General features: G+C 37.0%; 3 protein-coding genes across 4 annotated transcripts; 2 read left to right on the top strand and 1 right to left on the bottom strand.

The window, feature by feature from the left end:
• Positions 1-6507: 6507 nt before the first annotated feature.
• Positions 6508-8315, top strand: LOC131849810 (NADH dehydrogenase [ubiquinone] 1 beta subcomplex subunit 3). Of its 2 annotated transcripts, none has more exons than XM_059199930.1 (3): positions 6508-6611; positions 6775-6909; positions 8067-8315. In XM_059199930.1, exons 2-3 carry the CDS (start codon positions 6779-6781, stop codon positions 8227-8229), a joined length of 294 nt encoding a protein of 97 aa, XP_059055913.1. In that variant the 5' UTR covers positions 6508-6611; positions 6775-6778; the 3' UTR covers positions 8230-8315. The 2 variants fall into 2 exon arrangements, with proteins under 2 accessions (XP_059055913.1, XP_059055914.1); XM_059199931.1 differs by having other exon boundaries at positions 6765-6909.
• Positions 8316-13059: 4744 nt separating this feature from the next.
• On the bottom strand, positions 13060-23546 carry LOC131849628 (protein Rae1). The gene is made up of 8 exons (XM_059199738.1): positions 23235-23546; positions 21543-21635; positions 20626-20703; positions 19509-19604; positions 18763-18834; positions 17800-18078; positions 15656-15862; positions 13060-14616 (listed from the first exon to the last, which is right to left on the bottom strand). The coding sequence occupies exons 1-8, from the start codon at positions 23385-23387 to the stop codon at positions 14533-14535; spliced, it is 1062 nt and encodes a 353-aa protein (XP_059055721.1). The 5' UTR covers positions 23388-23546; the 3' UTR covers positions 13060-14532.
• A 221-nt stretch (positions 23547-23767) lies between these two features.
• Positions 23768-24788, top strand: LOC131849779 (SOSS complex subunit B homolog). The gene has a single exon (XM_059199897.1). It carries the CDS (start codon positions 23977-23979, stop codon positions 24592-24594), a length of 618 nt encoding a protein of 205 aa, XP_059055880.1. The 5' UTR covers positions 23768-23976; the 3' UTR covers positions 24595-24788.
• Positions 24789-27937: the final 3149 nt, after the last annotated feature.

Genomic DNA, 27937 nt, shown 5'->3' with positions numbered 1-27937 from the left:
TCGGAATGAGTGGTAGAATACAAAAATATGATTGTTAAAAGTGCTTATATTAAGTTTATTTCAATGAAGATTATTTCTACTTCTAGTTCTAAAGTTAAATTTAAATAAACGTTTAAAAAATAGTAGCAATTTAGTTGTTTTTGGTTATCCAGTCGAGTGGATTCGCTCAAGCGTTGTTGGCAACACTGCAGGCTATGGCCAGTGTCCGACGGGATATAGGCTGGTGGGCCGCGAATCCTTACAAAAACTCGATCCGAACCTAGCCATACAACGTCGGGATACTGACCCAACGTTCGCATGTTCTCAAGGTCGGTTTTTTTTACACCGGGAGCAGTTTACCTTCAACTGATCCGATCGTGTCTGAGAGAGATGCATGTAACTTTATTGAGACGGACTAGGTTGTCTATTGGAGCCACTACCCGCACTAGCACATCTTACTTCCGATGCTGGCGGGTTGGAATCCACGCGCGATGTCAACATCAAAAATTATTTTAAAAAAAAATCTATTTGTTCTTACTAATCTCTAGATCGGGTGGACGTACTTTGATGAAACTTTCATTAGCAAATAGCTAATGTTATAAGCAGTAACTTAAGTTACTTTTATTTAAGAACTTAAATTTAATTTTTAAATTAAAAAGAGTTATATTCCACAATTTTGCTGCAAGGCTCTGAATTTGGGTACCCCATTGAGTTTTATTATTTAGTATAACTCCTAGAAAGACAGTAGAATCCATAAATTCGAGAGATTCGACGTTTAATTTTATGTTGTAAAAGAAATTAGAACTTTTAGACGGAGAAAAATTAACATTAACACATTTTGTTTTCTTAGCGTTTAACATAAGGTTGTTAGTTGTAAACCAGTGCAAAATACGCATCGAAGCACCATTTACTTCGTCATAATTATTAGTAATTCTGTCAACCAACAAAATAAAATATTACTGACATCTGGACAATATTAGTGGACACATTTTGAGCATTATACCTTACTAGCTGACCCACGCAACTTCGTCTGCATTTCATTTCCCCACCTTTTGCAATATTTTTCATTGCAGCTCCGCTCCTATTGGTCGTAGCGTAATGTTATATAGCTTAAAGCCTTCCTCGACAAATGGACTATCCAACACAAAGAGAATTTTTCATTTCGAACCAGTAGTTTTTGAGATTAGAGCGTTCTAACAAACAAAGTCTTTAGCTTTATAATAATCTTATATATACAATTCTCGTGTCACAGTTTTCGTTCCCATACTCCTCCGAAACGGCTTGATCGATTCTCATCAAATTTTGTGAGCGTATTGAGTAGGTCTGAGAATCGGCCAACAGCTATTTTTCATCCCCCTAAATGTTAGTGGTAGTCCACCCCTGAATTTTCTTTTTTAATTTAAGGCCAAACAACGTTTGGCAGGACAGCTAGTATAATATATCCATTAGGTCGACCAGAACGCGATCTTTCCTCTAAAAAAACGCAGATGATTCACCACGATGGACCAACTGACTCGACTTCAATCCAGTAGGACAAGAGTGAGTGTGCGTTGATAACTACATTCTAAGAAAAACCGGTCATGTATAAACAAAGCGATCACTTTATCACAGTTGATAAGGTGACCTCTTTATTTATAAACAAATAATATTTTTTCAAGGTTCCAGGAGTTTTTGTGATTCAGTGTTTTTTTTTAATTAAAATTAATAGCCTTCATTAATTGACACAAAATTAACTAAATAAATCTCTAACAAAAATAAATAAATAAAATAAAATTTTATTCTAAAACTTTTAATTTAATTAAAAGTTTTAAAGATAAAAGAAATATTAGGTACTAGTTGTACCCGCGACTTCGTCCGCGTGGAATTTTGCAATATTACTTTATTTTTCTAAATTAAATGAATATTTCTAAAATAACAGTAGTCAAAAGTCAGCTATTTGCCAATAAAAGTCCCGTCCAAACGGCTAATCTCTGAAATTGCTAGCAATTTCAGAGATTAGCCGGAACAAACAGACAGACAGATTGTTTGCTGTTAATTCGATTTTATTGAATAATGAAGTCTTAAAATAGCTCAAATACAGGACATATTTAGACACTTACTACGAAGATATTTCCTTAAATTTATACCTATACAGTTGCAGGCTATATACATAGGTTACTGTTCCATTATTGCTGTGTTTCTTTTTTTTTAAAGTTTAATAGGAACCCATATAATATATAATAGGAATCCATGATATCTATATATATATATCTATACATATAAATAAAATTGGAGCGTCTGTTTGTAATGTCGAAATAACCGTTTTTTACTACGTGCATATGAATATAAATACGGTGCACACATCAAAATCACATTTTTTACCATTTTTGTCTGTCTGTTTGTTTGTTCCGGCTAATCTCTGAAATGGCTGGACCGATTTAGACGGGACTTTTATTGGCAGGTAGCTAATGTAATAAAGAGGAACTTAGGCTACTTTTAGTTTAGAAAAATCTTTAATTAAAAAAAAATAAAGTTAAATGCCACGCCGACGAAATCGCATGTACAGCTAGTATAAATAAATATATTTTCCCAAAGTTGTAGTAATGTTCCCACATTATGTGAAATGTCCCGCAACCAGTGTGTCTTGTGGCATGTCTCCTTCAGCTCTCTCCATTGGGGGGAAAGGGGATTGTAAGTAACGGGAACTAGTATCTCCCACTGCTAGCAATGTACAATGTTAGGTCGACCTCCACGCGGTTCCCCATCGCGGTTGGAAATCATCGTGATACATTCTTGGTGAATTTGTCTCGGTGGGCTAACAGACCTGACCTCATGCTCATCTTATCATCAGCCACTGGTGCCCCGCCATAAACCGTTAGCGCAGGCGGGTGCAACATTCCATTATCATACACAAATAAAAAAGCTCTCTCCATTGAACTCTGTTTTTGTTTATATACTATGATGGTGGCAATCAAGCATACGGCCCATCTGATGGTAAATGGTTACAGTAGCCTATGGACGCCTGAAACACCAGGGGAGTCACGTGCGCGTTGTGTCTTGTTGTTCTGTCTTCCGCAATCCTACTCCAGGACAGTCCCAGACTCAGGTTGGTGTCGTCGTATTTGGTCATATCCAACTCAAATTCAAAAGTAATCTCAAACTCAAGTTTAAAAGATAAAAGAAATATTAAATATATATATGTTTTATGTTACTTTTAATTCTACACATCAGTCTCTGAGTCAACATATCCTTTAGACACAAAGGTCTAAAATTAACATTGAATTTGATTAAATATTTAAGTATATCAGTTGTCTAGTACCCATAACACAAGCTCTGCTTCGAAATAGATAGTGTTGAGTGAATTATTAAAATTCAAAATATCTTTATTTACAGACTCATATGATATGTCAAATGTACCATCAGTTTGGAATGATTTCGAGATGAGAACATCTGACAAGAAACTCTGCACATATTCTTTTCAAATAAATGTTAGATGTGTATACAATAATACAGTTTTATTTAAAAAATAATTTATTCATGTATGTCCTTTTAGCCACTTATGAACATCAATATTTAGAAGTGACCAACATATGCTATTGCCAAATAATCTAATCAGTGTTTGTAACCCAAACAGATCTTGGGGGGAAAGGGGGTTGTTAGTAATGTGGACTGATGCACTTATTGCTAGCAATGTACCATATCAGGTTTACCTCCACGTGGTTCCCCTGGAAACCATTGTGATAAATTCTTGGCGAATTTGTCACGATGGGCTAACTGACCTGACTTCATGCTCATCTTATCATCCTCCACTGGTGCCCTGTCAGCGTAAACCATTGGTGCAGAGAGTGCACCATTCCATTATCACCCATATTAAATAAAAAACCCAAACAGACCAGTCCCCACGAGCAGCACCCATTCATGAGTATAATGGATATAATAATAACAATTAGTTTATTTTAGCTTTTGTACTAATGATAAAGTTAATGTTAGTTTTTTTATTCCTATTTCACTGTCTAGGTTCATCAGCTTGCCTAGGGCATTGCATAAGGGCAGTGGACATAGGAGGCCTAAGATATAGGCCTCCTCCAAAAGACTCCATGTTGCTCTGTCCAACACTTTCCTTCTCCATGTTGGTCCCGCCACTACCCAAATATCTTACACCCACCTCTTTTTCTATCTCCGTCATTTCCTTTTTTAATCCCTTAGATAATAATAATAATAATTGTAAACACATTTGTATTCATGAGTATGATTGTTTGTATCGGTCTGGGTGTTTTCTATGGATTTACAGAAAAAAAACTATGTATTTGTATCAATTATCTAGTACCCATAACACAAGCTTTAGTTAGCTTAACTTATACTTACGGTATAGATGGCGCTATGTGAATTGTACTTTAGATTATTATTATTATAATTATCTTAGAATCAAATCAAGTCAGTGTTTTTTACTGTTCACTCTATTCAACTAGTTCATAGATATATTGAAGTTATATATATATATCAGCTGTAGTCTTCTACCCTTTTACAAATAATTTAAGTCTTGTTATCGTAATACAAAGAGAAAGCAAAACTCAAAATCATTTATTCATATAAGATATATTGAGTAAGTTACGCACATAATTTTTTTAACACTATCCATATCCATTTATGCTAGCTACTTCATTGGAATATTGCGATAAAAGGAATTTTTATGATTTGTATTTTTTATTCTAAGATAAATATCTGGTAGTCAAAAGAATATTTGTAAAAAGATGCGAAATATCAATCAACCGCATTAGGCGGAATAATTATTGATTTCCGTCGGAAATTATTGAGATAAGGCCAAAACAATAACAGTTTAATTAATAAAAGTGTTATAAAGGAAGTATTTTACTCGGGTACGTACCAGGGAATGGAAGAAACTCGGCTGCTTGTAAGACCGCCGGCGCGGTAACCCACAGAGCTACCACGGCAGCCACCACGGCATGCCTGGCACTCCACGGGCTCATCGCACCCTTCTACTCTATCACCCTCTATTTAAAATCATCACTTACACACTACCACAGTCTCGAAACATTTATTACCACTATCTATTTTTATTAACCGATTCTAGCTTACGACCCTTGAATACCGGGCAATGCCCCCGACAAACACTTGTCTTATAAATTATTATACATTTAATTATTACTTCAGAGTCTATTAATGTAACTACAAGTCACAAAGTAATAAATTATCGATTTATTTTTCGTGTCTACTATTATGCGAGATAGGTGTATTTTATAAACAATACACAATACAAGTATGATGCGATAGCGTCAAATCATGTTTCGCGGCGCAGATAAACTAAAGAAAATAAACTACTAAACTAGTTAATCGACTCAAGTGTTCTGTTACAATGTTACGTTAAAACTAGTATCTTGATTAACGACGTAGCATCTTCGTTGTGCTTGATAACAGTTATGTACAAAAAAATATTCTGACTGCAAGAAGCATGGATTTAAAAATGATGACTTTTTTATTGACGGTCAATAAAAAAAGCTTATTAAATGTTCGGTACCTAGTCAACCTGTCAAGGACAATAATTGAAGAATATTCTTAGGAGCGATGGTTTGTGAGATACAAACCATCGCTCCTAAGAATATCCTTCAATTTTTGTCCTTGACAAGTATAGAGTGTATACTGTGTACTTTTCAAAAGGAGGTATACATTTCAGAGGAGATATTTCATTTATCCGTCAGTGGGCTACAACAATATATGATGCATTTCCTCTTCAGCTTAATAATCTGCAAATTGTGAATTATGGCAAAGTATCAAAGTAGGTAATTAAATTAGTTATTTTAGTACAGATACTGTAACTATTACCGTTTGTAGGTACTGTATTAACGTACGTCAAGTCGGTAAAATAATTAACATAGGATATTTCAAAATTGACGATTTATTTGAATAATAGAAAACTATGTACTCAACAATTTTCAAAATATTATTACATCAAGTGAGTACCATTATATATTCTATTTCCATTGATCGTAAATAGAAAACCTATATCTGGACTAACACATAGATTCATATAGACACGATAAAATTTTATAAATAAATTCAATTGATATGTAATTTTGCCAATTGTATATATACTAACGAACCGTCCCGGCTTCACACGGATGCATAACAAATCTTTAAATTTATCGAGTTGTTCTATAAAATAATACGCATGTATTATACATACACGAAGAACTATTTTGTCTTGAATTCTTCTATCTATTGCTGAAAACTGCATTAACATCCGTTGTGTAATTTAAAAGATATAAGCAAGGAAACAACGGCGGCGACAATTTGTTGTTGTAGTTATTTTAACCCCGGTTAATAATTTAAATAATTTTGTTGTTGTATCTTATATTATGTATATAATAATAATACTATACCTGTTCAAAATACTCTATTCTAATTGCGCATATTTTAAACAATATTGTCGTTTTACAGTCTCATAACACATCGATAATAAATAACTAGATTTATTTGAATGTTGCAATCACTATTCAATACCGAATGTCAAACTGACTTTGACAAATCAAAGTTGTCAAAGAATGTCAAGAAATCAGAATTCTTCATTTTTACAGAATAAATAAAAATTAAATATTTCGCTACATACTCTATTTACAAAAATATTTATTAATTAAGTGCGTATTCTTTGTTTTACTATTATTAGAATTATATTCGTATTTTCTAAACTAATTTTAGATAACTATAAAGTTATGTAATAATTTTCTTGGTTATGTTTGTTGTCAATTTTTCATATAGATTCTAAATTTGAAAACATCTTTATGAATTAGTTTTTTTTAGAGCCATGGGTGTTCACGGCCACGAGCCTCCGTACAAAGTTCCACCTTACTCACAATTCCAAATCCAAGGCATTCCTCAGTTGGAGGAGCTTGAGCAAGCACTCGCAAAGAAGGGTCTCCGTGACCCATGGATCAGGTTTGTTTTATCCATTTAATTTGTCCATATTCATATAACAGGTAGGAAATTTTAATAATTTAATTATAAACGATTTTTTAATTTAAGTAGCCTAGGTTGTTTTCTCATATTTATTTTATTGATCATTACAGTGTAATGATAATTAAAATAAATGTGTTAAATAACTGAATAACTTATGTTGAAGACTGCTTATGTTGTAAAAAAAAAAAAGAAATTCAGTAGAGTTATTCAGCCAGTTCTTCTCAGTTGAATCTGCATACTGAAGAGAAGGACAGGGAAAAAATATTGTAAAGTAATAATATAAAATACTTATTATTCATAAGTAACTAAAATATATAAATAGTATTTCCACTTTCACTTGGCAAATTTTACAATATTAATAATAATAATATCCTTTTATTAAGTTAAATAGTAAATTTACTATTAAACCAACACTAAATTGTACTTGAAATATAAGAAGCTTTATAATGTAATTCTTTATTAATACAAATTATTATTGTATAGTGTCATTTTCTATCTGTAAGTATTAAGCTATACATGCTGTGTATACATCTAGTAGGATGTATTACTTTAAAGGTTTTTTATCTGTGTAAAGTTATGTTCTCTGTAAGACATCAAGTTTTGTAGACAAAATAAAAAAAAATACAATAATGAAAAGAAAAAATTCAATTTCTAATTATACATTTATTTTCCAGTAACTGTATTCTTGTTAGTTTATTAATTATATGATTTTTCCATTTGAAAGTTAACAGTTTGCTGTAATGTGACATACACCTCCTCCAAGTTTTTCTACAGATTCAGGTCCTTTCTTATAGTCCAACTATTTCCAGCTGCCTTCCTAATATTGTCTGCTCATCTTTTAATATGTCTGCCTACTACAATTTTACTGTACATATAACAAACCATAGATTTATTACTCTTAAGATATATTTTAAACAATCACTTAAATCTGTACTAAATATTAGAAATAGAAATAATCTTTATTCAAATAAACTCATTGCAAGCACTTTTGATTAGGCATATTTAGATTCTACCACTCATTCGGAATGCAGGTTCATCATAAGAAGAATGAGCAAGAAACTTGTGTGATGTTCTTTTGAATAGATGTTTTTACAGTATAACAAGTATGAGTTATTCCTTAATCCCTTCCATTTCAGAAATGAAGCTTGGAGGTACCACCCTGGCTTTGGAACCAAATGGCAACGCGCTAGGAAGGTGTTCTTCCGTGGGTTCGGCATAGGACTGGGACTCACGGTGGTGGCTGTTGGTGCTGAAAAGCTGTTAAGCGGCGGAGACAAGCACGGCCATGATGAGCATTGATTGTTGATAGGATAGTGTTAGTGAATTATACTTGATACTGTTAATGTGGCTTCTTTATTTGTAAAATAAACTTAATATAACCATTATATATATTTTTCTTTATTTTTGACTAGCTGTACCCGCGACTTCGTCCGCATGGAATTTAATTATTTTTCTAAAATAACAGTAGCCTAAGTTACTCCTTATTACATCAGCTAACTGCCAATAAAAGTCCCGTCAAAATCGGTCCAGCCATTTTAGAGATTAGCCGGAACAAATAGACAGACAGACAAAAATTGTAATAAGTCTTATTTTGGTCTATGTACCGTATTTCATATGCATGTAGTAAAAAACGGTTATTTCAATATTACAAACAGACCCTCCAATTTTATTTATATGTATAGAATTTGCCAACATCATGGTTCGAGAGAGTGAGTTTGTATCTGTGGCTTATTTGCTCTGTAAAGTTTGACAATTTTGTTGCAAATCAATTCAAATGTAATTTATTCATGTAGGACATTTTAGCCGCTTATGAACGTAAATTTTTTTGTGTTATAATTTTTTCCTTACCGTCCTGTTCAGTAGTTTCAAGATGTCACATCTAATTTTCATCAAAAATATTTATTGAAAATTAGATATGCGTCTAAAATAATTATGGCGAATCTCATAACCTGTTGCAATAACAATCTTTTGCTTTGGAATAATGTGACATGTGACATTGTCATAGTTTATGCAACTGTTAAAAAAGACATGTCACAATCACCGCCGTCTTAAACTAGGCTGGGGCCCTTGGGCACACAAGAATTCGGGGCGCTTTTGGAAAGTAAAAAAAGCTCATTAGGTATAAGAACATAGGAATAGGCGAAGTAATCGGTATAATGGCGTAGTATATGCATTGTAAATACCATCCGATAACATTACTGATTTGTGAAAAAAGTGTAGTGTGCCCGACAAAAATCTTTTGAGAATGTGTGAGAAAAATTTTCAGTCCTTCGGGGGCCCCCTGAGAATGGGGGCCCTGGGCACGGGCCCCGTGTGCCCTTATGGTAAAGATGGTATTGTCACAATTGCTATTAGATTGCAAGTCTCTTGGTACAATTTCATTAAAATGAGACAAGTAAATTTGTGTGTTAAAATTTAATAGCTTAAGGTTGTAATTCTAAAATATGACCATAACGCAGTACCGCGCCCTAGGATGTTTTTTTTCGGACTACTCTAATGGTTGTCCGCAGCTGGCCTTTACAGCTCCACCGGACGATAGGGGGCGAGTGCAGATGGCACTCCAAACCCGCGAAAGGGCTTATGGAGTGGCTGAAGGTCAACTCCCACCTGACGGATACGAGTTTAGTCTGACAGCACTGCTAGGGGTTGGAACCTCGGCTCAATATCGATCGGATGGATCTAGGTATGTGCGGCGAGGCGGGGGACAAGTAAATAACAACCTCCGTAAGCGTAAGCAATCAGTACCCTCCTATGCCTCTCCACGCACGTACCTAGGGCACGGTACATAATTTATGGTCACACTAAAATATGAACACAATATTAATTGAAAAACTGTAATTTATTATAATAGTTTCATACAACACGACGCAAGGTTGCTTTTCAACCTTCATATTTAGAACACATAGTCACTTTGCCAGGTCTCAACATACCTGATTTGGGGCCATCCATTAATCACGTGAGGCTTGAAAACGGCCCCTCCCCCCGTTGACAAAAATCACAAAATATCCTAAGACGGGGGGGTGTAGTAAGACATCACGTGTATTTATTTTATGCCGATCAAAAACAATCTGCAACCTTTCTGCATAGACATTTTTATTATGGTCCTTAAATTTAAGAATAAAATAAGATTATACTTTATACCTGTATTTAAAGCTGATTTCTAAAAAATTTTACATTCTTTGTAGGTAGTAAACATACACGTGATGTTGGCTTGGGGAGAAGGGGGGGGGGTAGTGGTGAGGTGGCGAGGTTTAGGGGGGGTTAAAAAATTAAAAAAAGATCACGTGGACACATTATGGACAGCCCCTTTACTGGTTACATAATATCTTTTGAACTTACAGCCTATATATTATGATTACTATATTACTGAAAAGTTTCATCAAAATCCGTTCAGCAATTTTCGCGTGAAAGAGTCATACATCCATACATACTCATAAACTTTTGCCTTTATAACATTAGTGGGATTCCTGTTAAGACTCAACTAACTATGATATTATAGTTTGCTAGATTAAAACAAATCAAGCGAAATATTTACAAATTTTTAAATCACAAATCTGAAATAGCATCATTACAAATTCAGACTTTACTTTCTAAATTACTTAGTAAATGCAAATAATAACATAAAAAATATGCTTCTCATACAGTAACCACTTCAATTTTTTTACACAAATACTAATTAACAGAAATCATAACAATATCATATCTTCGTCATCATCAGTCTCGCGGAGCCTTTGACCATATTAATATATGTGTGATCCTTGTTATAGTATTTATGTAGTATAAGTAGTTTAATAATATAATTTAGCACATTATTTACAGTTCATTCATACTTTATATTTTGATAAAGAGCTCGAAGTTTAATATTTATGTCTTTTTCTTAGTAATAAGTATAGTATAAGTAAGGAGCCAACAGAATATCAGCGCTGCAGAGTTATCTGTAGCTTTATGCTGAGTTGGCTGCCGTTTCACTTTTGCGGCACATAAAGTCACCTACATTTCTTTTATTAATTTGTGTTGTTTCTGTATCTCATCTATCTATCTATAAACCAGAATAATTCACAGTCAGGGGCGGATCGTGAATCTGTGGGCTAAAACTTAGGGCCCTACCCAATAATATTATTAAAAAAAATACACAGACCAAAAACAAGCAACAGAGAATTCCAGTTCTGTTTGATTATTGTTGTCAGTGGGGGCTGGTGGCATCCACGGGGCCCTGGGCTGCAGTCCATATAGACCTTAGGTAGATCCGCCCCTGCACACAAAGCCATCTAGGCTCAAGCTAAGCAGAGCTAGTTATTGGTACTAGATCAATATATCTAGTACAACTTTATTATTTTTACATTTGTATTCACAAGTATGGTTTCTATATAACACACTTAATAATAAACTGCATTAAGTGAAACATTTAAGTTTTGGAAAATCAACTCTAAAGTTTAGCTTTAAGGTTGAATTTCTAAAATACAATACACAATTTTATGTAATAATTTTACATTTATTTACATATTATTGATGTATACTTACTACTAGGTTTACCGGTGTGTTGTTGACACAGCAGTGGGCTAATTATCTAACTTCAATCGTAACAATTTTCATATGTAACGTACTGAAAATGACATCATCTGTCAATAATGCGTTATATTGACGCCATTTGACGCTGTCAACTAGCATTGCAACGTAAACGCAACTTTACATATCGATAAAAAACCTTTCTATCGATTGTCGATTTAGTAACGGGACTAATGTTGAGCGGAGTGTGTTTATTCTTAACTCTTTGACCGATCGGATTTTTTTTTGAGTGGTAAACGATGGAGGCCCATAGGTCGACCTACAATGAAGTTTTGGTGTCGATCGGTCAAGCCGTTTCGAAGGAGTATCGTTACAAAGAGTGCAAATCTGATCTGTAAGATCGCTTCGCGCTCCGCTCAAAGAATCTAAGAAATCTGCCATCTACACGACAAATACTAAATAAACAAATTACAAATCAAGAGTGCAAATCTGATCTGTAAGATCGCTTCGCGCTCCGCTCAATAAATCTAAGAAATCTGCCATCTACACGACAAATACTAAATAAACAAATATTGAATCATAGCCTACAAATGGCCTTTATGGCCTGCAATCATTATTTTAAACAATTAGATGGTTATAGCTTATAGTCCGCGAGCCAGAGCCTAATTTCGTCAATCATTTCCTCTGGCCAAAACTTCCAAGGTCAATATATTTGTATTATGAAATCTAGTGGAAATCAGTTGCCCTGGACCCTCGCAAAGATTCAATCCAACCTTGGAACAGCAGGTAACGTTCACTAAAATTCATAATATAACTAACTTAATCAATCTAGAAGTTTTCAACAGGGAGAAAATTGGTCACATTGACATGTCGCTGGCTCGCGGGCTATAACTTTAGTATAAACTAACATCGCAATGTAACTACTATCATTTTAACCGAGGTAGACTATTTACAAGTGGTATCTCTGTTTCACCTACTTCAGATCACATTTGTAAGGTATTTCAGTTGATACGTGATTAAAGTCAGTATAATTAAATCGATTTAGGGGGGCCGTTCAAGTATTACGTAAGCACTATGGGGTAGGGGAGTCTAGATGATGATTACGTCATCGGTAATTATTTACTTTCTTACACGAATGGCAACCCTCACATTGTCTTTGCTAAAAAAATAAATACATTAATTAAAAATATTTACGTAAGCATTGGGTGGAGGGGGGTTTTGTTGACAAGGGGGATGGGGGGGGGGGGTGTAGGTAAATAATTGTAATAAATCTGCTTACGTAGTACTTGAACGGCCCCGGGTGTTATTTTAGAAGTGCATTTAATTATTAAATTGAAACACGTGTCGCAATATGGGTTTAGATGCAATAACGGTCGGAATTTGATCAACTTTATGCGCTGTCGAATATATTGCCGGGCGACAACTAAGCGAGATGGCAGAATGTAAACACAGGCTGGCACTCGCGCTGCCAGCCCTTTGACTCGCGCATGAAAAACCGACAATCTAGGGAGCGCGAGTGGCAGCGCCAATGTCATAGGAAGTGTTTCCACTCTCGCGATACTCACTTCCGGACCAAGTGTAAATCGGGCTTTAGAGAAGCTCGTAACAGTACTCAGGTTTTCGCACTGAATATTTTTGATCTCACACATGTTAAATGTTAATATTAAACAAAATAATATAAATCCATTAAAAAGTCAGTATAAATACAAGTTACAACATATCTTAGCCCTCTAGAACGCCAGTGGGCTACAATAAAACATCATATAGGGACGAGATGTTAATAGCACTGTTATGATACTAATCCTTTTTTTGTTTTACCACGTAAGTGGCAACCAGGCATATGGCCCATCTGATGGTAAACGGTTCCCGTAGGCTATAGACGCTTGAAACGCCAGGAATGTTACGTGTGAGTTCACGTAATCCTGGAATGCTTGTGGCCATACAACGCACATATACACAAATCCTCAGAACGATGACGTCGTTCCGTGAAGTCTGTGAAGACACCAGGCTTCTGCGCTTCTGGGAGGAGCTTGGCTACTTTAGTCTTGACTCAACGGATAACGGCCCCAATTGGGATGAGGGGCTAATTGAAGAAACCAGCGATTATGGTAACGTATGGACGCTTGAAACACCAGTGGTGTTACGTGTACGTTGCAATCGCTCACGTTATTGTAGAGCGCTTGCAGTGGCCACACAACGCATACAAATCCTAGGAACGGTGAGGTCGCTCTCAAGACACCAGGCTTCGGCGCTTCTGGGAGGAGCTTGGCTACTTTAATAGGCAACACATAACGGCCCAAATGAGAGGTTAAATAAAGAGTCCAACATACAATACTATCAGGTGGGCCGTTATGTCTGTTGGCACTTCTGGGAGGAGCTTGGCCGGCTACTTTAGTAGTCTTGACTCAATACATAACGGCCCAAATGAGTGGCTTATTAAAGAGTCCAACATACAAGACTATCAGGTGGGCCGTTATGTCTGCTGGCACTTCTGGGAGGAGCTTGGCCGGCTACTTTAGTAGTCTTGACTCAACACATAACGGCCCAAATGAGTGGCTTATTAAAGAGTCCAACATACAAGACTATCAGGTGGGCCGTTATGTCTGCTGGCACTTCTGGGAGGAGCTTGGCCGGCTGCTTTAGTAGTCTTGACTCAACACATAACGGCCCAAATGATAGCCTAATTAAAGAGTCCAACAAACAATACTATCAGGTGGGCCGTTGTCTGCTGGCACTTCTGGGAGGAGCTTGGCCGGCTACTTTAGTAGTCTTGACTCAACACATAACGGCCCCAATGAGAGACTAAATGCGAAAATAAAGTCTAAAATACAATACTAGGTGGTCCATTATATCTGCCAGCGCTTCTGGGAAGAGCTTGGCTACTTTAGTAGTCTCGACTCAACGCAGATCGGCCCAAATGAGAGACTAAATGCGAAAAACAGAGTCCAAAATACGATATTAGTAGACCGTTATGTCAGCCACTCCAATTACAAAAAAAAAGAAAAATAATATAAGAGCAAACTACGATATATTACTGGTGGGCCGTAATGGTGTTTGCATATAAAATTACATAGAAAAAAAAGTGGATAGTTGGGCTCAGGTGGTCCGCGGCTTCAGGTCGTCGAAGCACGCACGCATGAATATGAAGTTCTTCTTGGCGGGATTGTAGTTTTCATGTCCCTGAAAAAAAAAATAGGAATAAATGTTAGAAATTGTCAACCCTTATCACTTGGGGGTATAAAAAATAGATAGTAGCCGATTCTAAGACAAACTGAAAATGTATATAAAATTTTATAAAAATCGGTTAAGCCGTTTCGGAGGAGTTTAGTAGCTAACATTGTGACACAATAATTTTATATATAAAATACATATAAAATTGATTCAAATGTACTTAATATAAGCACTTTATTTAGTTATACTTTTTATTCAACTCAGACTCGTCACAAGAATATAAAGATCCATTACCACTACATATCCTATGTGGTTGTGGCCCACTCATGCATAAACAAAATATCTCCCTTGGAAAGTTTACACTCTTTCCCGACGAGATAAAAACCATCGTTCCTAAGAATATCCTTCAATTCTTGTCCCTGATCGGTCTAGGTAGCGAACTTTGAAAAAGGCGAGCACAATAGATCTATGCAGGTCGCAGTGCTACAGGTTCAGGTATCTGACAATAGCCCAAACAACCCAATAAAAAAAAAATATAAAGATACTTGCGTGTAGCTCTTTTAAATTAATATTGTTGTACGTGTAGCGCGGTGGTTATCTTCATCACTGTAGCGTTATATATGTTGTAATGAGGTGTCGCTACATAATATATTATTTATTGTAGTATGTAGGTAGTGAGTATACAAGTGAAATAATTGTACTATTTATTGTACATTATTAAGTTTATTAGTAGTGTACTACATGACTTATTAATTATGCGTCCAGTCGACACGGAGTCGGGACGTAGACTGATTTTCCACTTAACTTCAATCTATGTTAATGGAAGGGTCTCAAGTGTTGACAGAAATATTACAAGTGTAGGTATATACTTATATTAGTTGTCTGGTACCCATAACATAAGCCCTGCATAGCTTTGGACTAGATGATGCTGTGTGAATATCCAGTGTTATTGTTAAGAGACAATTGCCACTTGTCATCAGCCCGGCCGTAAGCATGATTATCATTCAAATTCAATAAAGTTACACAAAAAAAAAAATCTATGGTTTACCTTGGACCAGTCGTATCCAACTGAGTAGGCGAAGATCTGTCCGTTGTGGTTAAAGGCGCACTTTGTGAGTGGCTGATCAACAGTTTCCGAGGACTTGAGCTTGGTGCGCGCATCCTTGTCCCAGAATGAGAATGAGCCATCCGAGCCCACCGTCGCCAGCGTGCCGTGCACGGGGTGGAACGCTATGTCGTTCACGGCATATATGTCCTGGGAACATAATTTTTTTTAACACAAAGAACCAACTAGCATGTTGCTAACTCTCAGATACTGTTGAGGAGCTCTGGGATGTTGAGGAGCTCCGTAACCGTAACCGATATAAAAAAATATCCGTAACCGAATCCGAAATAAAAGTTTCGGATGATATCGGATAGGGGAGGAGCCTAATTGAAACACGTTATGTAACCATTTTATTAGCTATTTGTATTTTACTTTTGAAATTCTTTAAAAAATCATATTCGTAATCGAAATTATCCGAAACTAACAGATAATCCGAAATAATTTCATAACCGCATCCGTATCCGAAATTTCATATCCATAACATCCCTGATAGGTATCAGTATCAGTATTAACTCTCAGATACTACAGATAGATACCAGTGATGTTAAGAAGCTATCCTCTTTTTTTTCCTTATCTTACTTTACTTTTTACTTAACCTATCTGCAATCAGCCAACTAGCTTTTATCATATTTTAAGCTTTAGTTATTTGTCGCTTCGAGTTACCATATCTAGTAATCTGGTCCTTCTTTTCTATACATTTGCTGTGTTAAATCGTAGCCAGATGTCACCTTTTCAGCCTGCATACGTAATCTGGAGTCCAAGAGTTGTTGCTAAAGGGTTGGTATGGTGTTGAAGTGTTTACCAGTAAGCCTTACAGGAGCGTTCTATTTATGTTATTTAAACTCTTTATTGCATCAGACAAAGAAAACACACAAAATGATATATTACATAAACTGATACAAAAGGCGATCTTATCGCTAAGCAATCTCTTCCAGACTACCAGTAGAGAAAGTAACATTAAGATAAGAAAGGGATAGGTAGTGCACGTAATGAACATATATATATACATATACATTTGTACATAAATATATCTATTAATATATGTAATAAAATATGAACATACGTAAACATACATATACTTCAAATTCAAAATATCTTTATTCATGTAGGTCTATTCCAGACTCTTATGATATGTCAAATCTACCGTCAGTTCGGAATGATATCGAGATGAGAAGAGCTGACAAGAAACTCAGCTCGTATTTTTTTCAAATAATAGTGGAACATGTTTATAATAATATACAGTCATTAAAATTCATATTTGGGAGAATAGAGTGACCACCAGCATATGCTATCGCAAAGAACAAAAAATTTAATCAGTGTTCACAACCTGAACAGACCAGTCCCCACAAGCAGCACCCGTTCACGAGTATGACGTATGAGCCAGCCTGTTGTACTCAACCATATTTGAGGGAGCACATCGACCCGGCCCACCACGCCGCCACAAGTTTGAACTTTATAGCGAGCATGACTGTTTCAGGTTACTCCACTACGTCAATTATATTATTTACAGCATAGGCTGTACCGATCAGTTTTCACCCATTACAATATTAAATTTACAATATACTTAATAATGCACATATCTTCAGAAAATATGAAGGGAACTACGAGACAAAGAGGACAATATGAACTTAAAGGGAAAGAAAGTGGGATTTGACAGACACTTTGAAACTAGCAAGTGACTGAGCGCTCCGAATGCAAGGGGGGAGTGCGTTCCATAACCTGACAGCCTGAACAGAAAAGGATTTAGAATAAAGCGTTCTATTTCTTATCATTACATTATCTACACATATAAATAAAATTGGAGTGTCTGTTTTTAATATTGAAATAACCGTTTTTTACTACATGCGTATGAATATAAATATGGTACATACACCAAAATAACAAATTTTTATCTGTCTGTCGGTCTGTTTGTTTCGGCTGTTGTCGGCTCTAAAATGGCAGGACCAATTTTGACGGGACTTTTTTTGCCAGGTAGCTGATGTAATAAGGAGTAACTTAGGCTACTTTTATTTTAGAAAAATAAAGTTAAATTCCACACGGATGAAGTCGCGGGAACAGCTAGTCATCTATAAAAAAAATATACACACCTGATAACCCCCAGTGTTGCCCTGCGACGACCGATGGCACTTGAACGTAAAGTTATCCTTAGGGTTGATGGGATTCACGTATTGTATCGCCACGCGGCCTTCCACGCTGCCTAACGCGAAGCCGGTTGGCTGTTTTGTCTTCTTGTCGCGGAATATAGCGATACACCTGTGCTGGTACTTCAGGGGCGCCTCCGCTCGTTTGAACTCCGCTGGCTTGCCCTCCAGTGTGTACAGGCAGATACCGCGGTCGGCTGTACCAACTACCGCCATTGGGTAATCCTGTAGACATGTTCATCTTATCATCCTCCACTGGTGCCCCGCCAGCGTAAATCGTTAGCGCAGGCGGGTGCACCATTTCATTAACATCCATAAGAAATACACATATAAATCACCCAGACCAATACAAACAGTTACACTTATGAATACAAATGATGGCATCGTGCGAGGAATCGAACCCGCACCCATCAGAAAGCGGTGTGCTAAACCGCTAGACCACCGAGACCCTCATAGCTCCAATATTGAGTCTCAAGGATTACAACTTGGTGTGAAGATGATCGAGAACTTGGTGTAAATATGATGGAGAAGTTGGTGTGAAGATGATCGAGAACTTGGTGTGAAGATGATTGAGAACTTGGTGTGAAGATGATCGAGAACTTGGTATAAAGATGATGGAGAAGTTGGTGTGAAGATGATCGAGAACTTGGTGTGAAGATGATTGAGAACTTGGTGTGAAGATGATGGAGAACTTGGTGTGAAGATGATTGAGAACTTGGTGTGAAGATGATGGAGAACTTAGTGTGAAGATTATCGAGAAGTTGGTGTGAAGATGATCGAGAACTTGGTGTGAAGATGATGGAGAAGTTGGTGTGAAGATGATGGAGAACTTGGTGTGAAGATGATCGAGAACTTGGTGTGAAGATGATTGAGAACTTGGAGTGGTGAAGATAAACGGTAAATACTCACAACATCAGCGCAGTAGCATCTCTCCGAGAGGTTCATCGCCATTATGGGCTGGCTGCTTCTCGTATCCCAGAACTGAAACGAATAAACAACACGTATGAATGTTGTTTAGTAACGAATAGTAAATACTCATTGGCTGCTTATATAAGACACGTTCTAGAGTGCTAGGGAATGACCAAATATCATTAGAAATAATTATATAAATCCTTATATATGATTTATAAATTAATCACTACATAGTATAAAACAAAGTCGCTGTCGCTGTCTGTCCGTCCCTAAGTATGCTCTATATAATAATCCTCCGACGGCTTGACATATTTTCATGAAATTTTATATACATAGGTAGGTCTGACAATAGGTTTATAACTAATTTTTATACCCCTAACTGTTAGGGTGGCTCAACCCAAAAATATTTTTTTCATTTTTCGACAAAAAATATTTTTATTTTATTTAATAATGTGGCATTAAAAAATACGTACATCCTTAAATTTTCACTCTTCTATGATCAACACATATTTTTTAAAAGAGACTTTAATTTATATGGCAAATCAATGTTTATTTGGTCAGCTAGTAACTCTATAATTGTCTTTGGTGTATACTCAGATGTTCGCCATTTTCATACATCCATAGACAAAAACAATACTCAATATTGTTGTTACCAATGGATAACAACAATAGACAATATTATTGTTGCCTATGGATAACAACAATAGTCAATATATATGTCACTATGATATAAAAACTCTTACCTTCAGTGTCTTGTCCCAGGAGGCGGTCATCAGGCAGGTGTAGTTCGGAGCTTTGATCCAGTGGCATGTCTTTACTGGAGCGTCATGTGCCGCCACCTGTTGGATTATAAAAAACATTATATTGCATACACACACACTATATACACTGAAAATCTACACTGACATCATCCGAGTGGAGGCTCTTTCAGCTCATAGCGGGATATTAGCTTTTAAGTTTTTCTATACTCTGTATTACTCTGTATTATGCTATACGGAACAAATGATTTTATTTTTTTCTAGTTTAGTGCGGCAAACAGGCTGGTATGGGCATGTTATTCGGAGGAACGAGGATCATGACTTATGGAAAGTGTATAATATGAATGTGGATGGACGTAAAGGGAAGATTTTTCACGAGATACAGAGTTTTGTATATGTCATCATAATCAACGATTTTTCTTACCATTTTTAGGCATACACGAGTAAAAACCCATGGCACTGACACGATTAATAACATTAGTATTTATGCTACGTTTACATTCAGCCGCTTCCCCTGCCACTCGCGCTGCCGGAAATATTGCCGGGCGACAACTGAGCGGCAGCGCCAATGGCATGGGTGTTTACACTCTCGCGCTGCTCACTCCCCTGCCCACTCGGGAGTGTAAATTGGGCTTTAGTGAAGAGAATTTTTTCAAGAGAAGAAAACCCATGGCGCCGACACGATTAATAAAATTAGTTGGTACGTTTACATTCATCCGCTTCCCCTGCCACTCGCGCTGCCGGAAATATTGCCGGGCGACAACTGAGCGAGAGGGCTGAAGTAAACACACGCTGCCAGTCCTTTGACTCGCGCACGAAAACCGACAATCGAAGGGACAGCGCCAGTAGCAAGGTAAGTATCGTGTATACACTCTCGCGCTGCTCAATTCCGTGCTCACTTATGTGCCCATTCGGGTCGAGTATAAATTGGGCTTTAGATATAATTTTTTTGAAGAGATTTTTTAAAGATTTTTGTAAGAAAGAAAAACATAATCAACGATTTTTTTTAGCATTTTTAGGTATACACGAGTAATAACTCATGGCACTCAAACGGTTAATAAAATTAATATTAGATAAATTAGTCTAGATGATATATCCATACCTGCATAGTCTGATTCGCGGCCAGATCCCAGCATTTCACACTTTTGTCAGTGGATGCCATGAATACTTTACTACCATCCTGTAATAACAATAATAATTATCTCAGGACAATTCACACAGCATCATCTAGACGAACCAATGGCACGCGACACAATATTTTGGGCACGTCGTCGATCATAAAACTGTTTGAAGAAACTGGCTCATGCTATTTTCATCTAACTATGCTTGCGAGTCATTAATAACATTTTCAGAGATAAATAACATTAAAAACTCGGTTAGAAACCGATTGACAGATGAATCCAGTTCAGCATGCATTTTGCTAAAATTAACACCGTACAAGCCTGACATACATTATTTGTCATCTAACCTGCAGCTACAGAAGTCACACTAATTTTACAGTAATTTAATTTATGCGTGTAATGAAAGCAATACAAAATGTACCTCTTTTGTTTACTTTATTTCATAGAGAGTTTTGATAGTATTTATTATTATTATTTTCCAAGTAATAATAAATCCAAAGTCCAAATTATTTGATGGCACGTCAATGACCCCATTAAACATTGTTTGGAAAAAATGCCATGTTGATGCATAAAGGTTCGCCTACCCTGATCTAGACCCAAGTTAAGCTAGCTAAGGCTTGTTATATGTGGTGTATCAGTTACTTAGTACCCCAAGTAACTGATACAAATAATATATATTTTGTTTCGTAAATACATACATATTATACATAGAAAACACCCAGACACAAACAATCATATTCATGAATACAAATGTTTGTACCGTGCGAGGAATCGAACTCGTGACAATCGGAAGTAGGGCGACGGCTAAACCGGTAGACCACCTGGCCGTCGTGGTCTAGCAGAGGCAAAAGTGCTAGCATTAAGTAAAACTAAAGTTGTATTGTATAGTATGCCTTACATCGTGCCATGCCACATCGAGTATAGGTCCATCCATGCTCTGTGCAGCTTTGGGTACTGTTTTTCCGGAACTTTCCACCTCCCAGCATCTTGCCTGCAATGTTATACAACAGTCCAATGTATGCAAGAGCCATTATAACCATTACATAGTATAAAATAAATCGCTGCCTGTCCGTCCACAAATTCTAGGTATTAGTTCTTTCCTTTTATTAACACAATTATCGGAAATTATAATATATATAAATAGTATTATATGTAAATAATAATATAAATATACTTTTTATCAATTGAAATATGCAGTCTAATTTTACACCACACCACCAGAACTACCTATAATTGTATAAAGTTACTCTTGACATGCAAGATTTGATTAATCACAAACTGATATATCAGAAGGACAAATGTACCTATGAATCGTCTATTCTTTAGAGTATAGTATAGAATAGAATAGAAAATCATTTATTCAAATAAACTTCCTATTTTGAATCTTAACATATGCCCAGTCCAACTCTATTTAAGCACAAGCTTCTATGTAAGCACTTTCGAATTTGAGTACATTTGTACTCTTAAGAATAGACTATTTAAAATAGAGTTGGACTGGGCATATGTTCGGATTCAAAATAGGAGAACTAATATAACAGATGTACTCTCAAGAATAGACACTATTTGGACTGGGCACATGTTACAATGCAAAATAAATAAATGGGAAGCAAGTAACTCTTTGGTACCCAAGAGACAAGACTAGAAGACAGGGTCACCAAAGAATGTTTTTTTAGGGTTGAATGGAAATGGTTGGAATGGTGCCATCATCTGCGCTAACGGTATATGCTGGCAGGGCACCAGTAGAGGATGATAAGATGACTATGAGGTCAGGTCAGTTAGCCCATCGTGACAAATTCACCAGGAATTTAACATGATGGTTTCCAGGGGGAACAACTTGGAGGTCAATCTGACATGGTATGTTGACAGAAATGTGGGTTATCAATCCACATTACTAACAATCCCGTTCCCACCCATAGAACATGTTAGAACAACAACAACTGGACTCTGGGACTGTTCTGGAATAGGGTTGCGGAAGACAGAGTTCAATGGAGAGAATTGCGGAGAATGGAGTCCGCAATTGGCCTCTCATTTGGGTTGTTGTGCGTGTAGAGCCAGGCTAAAGTAGCCAGCCAAGCTCCTCCCAGAAGCGCAGAAGTCTCCTGGTGTCTTCACAGGCTTCACGGAGCGACCTCACAGTTCCGAGGATTTGAAAGCTTATGCAAAACGGGCACTGAGTTGTGGGCACTTTTATAGATCATATAATGTTCCCTAAATTTGGGAAAGAAAGACTGCAATATTATTATGAAGGGGGAGGGATTTTAGTAATGGGGACTACTAGTCATCCTTCACTTTGTCTCCCTGCAATTAATTATTCTGGTTTTAAAGATTTTATATCAGATTTTAAGAGGTTATATATTCTTGTATGAATGATAATCAAATAGTGCACCCCCCTATGCTAACGGTAGTGCTGGCGGGTACTAGTGGAGGTTAAGATGAACATGAAGTTACGTCAGTTAGTCTGCAGAGGCGAATCAAGCAAGAACTAATGCCGGCAGTTTCCGGGGGAAACCGCGTGGAGGTCGACTTGACGCACTTTATCTTCAATAACGCTACTATTCACCTAAAACATTTTATTAAAAAGTAACAATACCCGACAGTCCCAACTGCCTGCGATGAGAAACGTCTGGGGAACGGACGCTGGCGAGAATTCCAGGGCTGAAACCGTGTCTTCTGGGGGTGAACTGACTTCTAGATCGTTGTTCGGATTGGGATTGCCCGTAGCTCCTCCCAGTTGATTAAACATGATGCTGTTTTAATAATTATCACCAATAACAAGAGATAACAATGTTCAATTTTGTAGTTTATGATAAAAATCAAAGCAATTATTTTTACACTAAGAACACTTTAGTTTTATGTATTTTAAAATATATTAGAACAAATAGTTCGATAAGTTTATGATATTTTATTTGTATTTTTAATTTTTCATCTACCACTGTCGGGTTCAATAATTACTTAAATTTTATTTCAAATCAAATTCAAAATGAATTGTCACATTTGTCAGACCGCACGCTACGGAGCACAGAATAATCGTAATGATTTGTTTATTGTTAATAACGAACTGTGAAATACGAGTTGTCACAATGTCAATCAAAACCGCAATGTCCAGAGCAACGTCAATGTCAGATGTGTACATAGAATCGCATTTGTCTATTTCAAAATATGTCCATAATCACTGTTAATTTATTTTTAAATGAAATTTTAATTTTATAGTTTATAACTGAGTTATTTTATTCTCAAAAGATAATATTTTCGATGTAATTGATATATTAGAGATGAAATAAAAATCAATAACCTTCGGTGCCGGTGTCACTACTGACACTGTATAAAATTTAATGATAGACTTGGTAAGAAATACTAGTCTCAACATGAGTACTATGGAGTATGTGCAAATTAAAGAACTGAAGCCTGGTATGAAGAACATCAACGCCGTGTTTATAGTACTAGAAGTGGGCCCGCCAACGTTGACGAAGGAAGCGCGCGAGGTTCGCACGCTACGTGTCGCAGACGCCACTGCCTCTGTGAATCTGTCAGTCTGGGACGAGCCTGGTGCGCTGCTGCAGCCTGGTGATATCGTACGGCTCACGCGCGGCTACGCCTCACTCTGGCGTGCCGCGCTGACGCTTTATTCTGGTAAATCCGGTGACATTCAGAAGGTTGGAGAATTCTGCATGTTGTTCAATGAACAGGTGAATATGAGCGAGCCGCAGCCGACGCCGCCGCCGTCTGCAGCGGCTGGTATGACCGCGCCAGCGTCGGATCGCACCAATGGCGCGCACACCGCGCCGCGCGTCCACCAGCCCCAGAATCAGCCGTCCGGGCCTCCCTCTAGCGGCGTGCAGCATCCGCCCAAGTCTGACCGTTTCCCCCCTAATTCCCAGGACCACAACAAGCATGCACACAAGACTTATGTGCGGGGTCGGGGACACCAGCGTGGGAACAATAGAAGATAGCCAGGAGTATTTTAGAGACTGAATTTGTTAGTATTGTGTTTATTGATGTAAATATTTAGGTGCTTTTTTGTATACTTGGATTGACAAGCGAGTGATAGCCACCGGATGGAAAGCAGTGGCTATTAAGCATACTTAACCCTAATATGGACTGTATACTCTGCATTTAGCTTCTTCATTTGGGTCGTTGTGCACCTTAACACAGTGACAGGCATTCTTTAATGTGTAATAAGAGAGAGTTACCAAGAGCCTTGCTAGTGGAGGTCTTGCCACTTAATATGGTTCTCCATCATTCCCTTTTCCATCAGTCAAATCTTGACACTACTCAATGCATAACCATAACCCAACTTCTTCGTACTCCATGGATTTACCATACAAAAGTCGGGTCTATTATATGAGGGTGTCTGAGCAGTTCCAAGTTATTCTTTGTTAGAAGACTTAATCATATTTGGTACAAAGGTTAATTCTAATTTATAAAAAAAAACTATTTTATACAGTAATAGTTACTGAGTATAAACTTTTGATAACTTATTATTAATTCAAATTTGCTTATCTTTTATGATTTATTTTTTACTTTGCTATCTTTTGTAGATATAGAGTGTCGATGTCATACACATATATACACTTATATCATTGCATGTAAGTGTATGTATGTGTATGACATCAACACTCATCAAATGTATAAAGAATAATGATTATTCACATGTAATGACTAATGTATATATATATATATATATATACATATCATGAACAAACTGATTGCTGTATGTACTTGATATATGACCATAATACATAATACTAACTTTATCCCAAAATAAGGATTTATTATCATTTTTGTTTCTGCTTTTTTGTGCAGTAACCATAATATCGGCTGGTAAGCTTTTTAAAAAATAATGTTTGAACATTTGATATTCTTTTTTATTTTAGCACTCATTCGGAATTCACACTCAAGAATGAAGACCTTGCTTTTGATTAGGACTGTAAGACTGCATACTTATGAATACAAATGCCATGCGAGGAATCTAACCCGCGACCATCTGCACTTACCCCCTATCTGTCAAGACTAGCAGATTACCGATGGGTAATAAAGTGGTTTTTTTTCGGACTAATGCTGTTGACTGCTGCTAGTCTTAACAGATAGGGGGTAAGTGCAGATGGCACTTCAAACCCGCTTAACGACTTATGCAGCGACTGAAAGCCAGATCCCGTCTGAGGGCACCGCTAGGGGTTCGCCCGCCTGACGGATATGACTAGTCTGAGTGCACCGCTAGGAGTGCGAACCGCCACTCAGGCCGTCGTAATTTCGATCTCCGTTTGAATTCGACGGGGATCGATTGAAGGGGCAGTCAAGCGGTGTGCTAAACACCTAGACAACCGAAGCTACTTTATAGTTTGGAATATTTGTGTAACATATAAGTATTATATCATAATAATTTTTAACAATTTGTTTTGTACAACGTGAAGTAATTTACTGCTCATATAAATATTGTACATTATCAGATTTTTAGTCCTAAGTATTAACATATTGTATTCAGTGGCGTAGCTACCTAGGGCCTAGGCGGGGTAGTGCCCCGGGGCCCTCAAGCTCAGGGGCCCATGAACCCTTACCAGAAAATCTCGATCGTACTGAAATTTCTCCCATTTTCAAAATAAATATGACAGATTGCAACCCGACTTGAGTGATAGCGATATGTGCGTTTTAATAAAACTAATGTAGGGCCCCGCTGCTGAGTAGTGGGGCCCTATTTTTGATTTGCCCCAGGGCCTTTGGTTACCTAACTACGCCACTAATTGTATTTTAAGTGCTTAATTAAAACCTACCATGTTTGTATGTGTACCTGCGAATTACTTATTTGTTATAATATACTATGTATGTGGGATCTTTGTGTATTATACAATTTTTTTATAAAACACTAATCTTGTTTCAATTCATTTAGATCTAAATGTTACGATCATCATTTCCGGGCGGAAATAATGATTCTTTTTCATTTTTTGTTTATTGGGTTATTGGGCTATTGTCTGGTGCCTGTAGCACCTGTAGCACTGCGACCTACATAGATCTATTGTGCTCGCCCTTTTTCAGAGTTCGCTACCTAGACCCGTCGGTGACAAGAATTGATATTCTTAGAAGCGATGGTTTTTATCTCGGGAAAGAGTGTACACTTTCCAAAGGAGATATTTCGTTTATGCATGAGTGGGCTACAACCACATAGGATGTGTAGTGGCGTTTCGTCTTCAGTTTGCCAAAAACTGCAGAGGAAATGATGATGTATTATAAAATAGGTACTATTAGTTCATATTACTAACTATCCCCCTAAATTCACTTATTGTTTCTAGGGTCCTGACTACTCCAGACTCAGGCATAACGCTTAACGTCTTGTTCTTTTATTGTACTGTATTGAAATAAGAAGGTAATTTGCGTTTCACATTTAATTTGGCGATTCCCGCCATTTTTCAATACAGACTCAATTGCACAGAGTACGTTACAATTTTTTTTCGGACTACTCTAATGCTGTTGGCCGCAGCTGGCCTTTATAGATTCACCGGACGATAGGGGGCGAGTGCAGATGGCACTCCAAACGCGCGGAAGGACTTGTGGAGCGGCTGAAGGCCAACTCCCGCCTGACGAATACTATAGTCTGAGGGCACCGCTAGGGATTCGAACCTCGACTCAGTCCGTCGTAACATCGGTCCCCGTTTGAATTGGACGGGGAATCGATCGGAGTTTACAATCATAGACTGTATTTATATTATACTAGCTACTCGTCCCGCCTTCGCCCTGATGTACATGTATTTATTATACATATAAACCTTCCTCTTGACTCACTCTATCTGTTAAAAAAAACAGCTTCGAAATATATAGGGACGGACAGACGACGACAACGACTTCGTTTTATACTATGTAGTGATAAAGAACTTAAAAAACATAAAACAGGACTTTTAATGAAATTCTAAAAGACTACTAAAATACGAATATATAAGTAAATAGGAATCTATTATCTAGTAGATATATATAACACGTGCGTAGCCGGGGCGAGTAGTTATTTTATTATATAATACCCTGGACAATTCACTCCCATTCACTCCGTCTAGTCTTAGCCCAGCAGAGCTTGGGAACTGATAAAAATACTTTAATACACATTTTTGTAAATACATATTATAAATATCTAGGGGCGGAAAGGGAATTGTTAGTAATGTGGAATGATCTCATTGCTAGCAATATACCACGCCAGCTTGACCTCCACGCGGTTCCCACTGGAAACCATCGTGATAAATTCTTCGTGAATTTGTCACGATGAGCTAACTGGCCTGACCTCATACTTACCTTATCATCTTCCACTGGTGT

The sequence above is a fragment of the Achroia grisella genome, unplaced genomic scaffold (assembly GCF_030625045.1).
Source record: "Achroia grisella isolate CSIRO2021 unplaced genomic scaffold, CSIRO_AGI_Agris_v1 utg660, whole genome shotgun sequence".
NCBI classification, from domain to species: domain Eukaryota; kingdom Metazoa; phylum Arthropoda; class Insecta; order Lepidoptera; family Pyralidae; genus Achroia; species Achroia grisella.
This window is presented reverse-complemented; position numbering and strand designations above follow the sequence as displayed.

Bases quoted from the DNA above. Each gene is read 5' to 3' on its own strand.
- LOC131849810 (XM_059199930.1), top strand. From the start codon at position 6,779: ATGGGTGTTCACGGCCACGAGCCTCCGTACAAAGTTCCACCTTACTCA. The intron at 6,910-8,066 runs GTTTGTTTTATC...CTTCCATTTCAG, and splicing joins CTCCGTGACCCATGGATCAG to AAATGAAGCTTGGAGGTACC.
- LOC131849628 (XM_059199738.1), bottom strand. From the start codon at position 23,387: ATGTTTAATCAACTGGGAGGAGCTACGGGCAATCCCAATCCGAACAAC. The intron at 19,605-20,625 runs GTATGGATATAT...ATAATCCAACAG, and splicing joins CCGCGAATCAGACTATGCAG to GTGGCGGCACATGACGCTCC. The intron at 18,079-18,762 runs GTGAGTATTTAC...ACATGTCTACAG, and splicing joins GATGCTACTGCGCTGATGTT to GATTACCCAATGGCGGTAGT.
- LOC131849779 (XM_059199897.1), top strand. From the start codon at position 23,977: ATGATAGACTTGGTAAGAAATACTAGTCTCAACATGAGTACTATGGAG.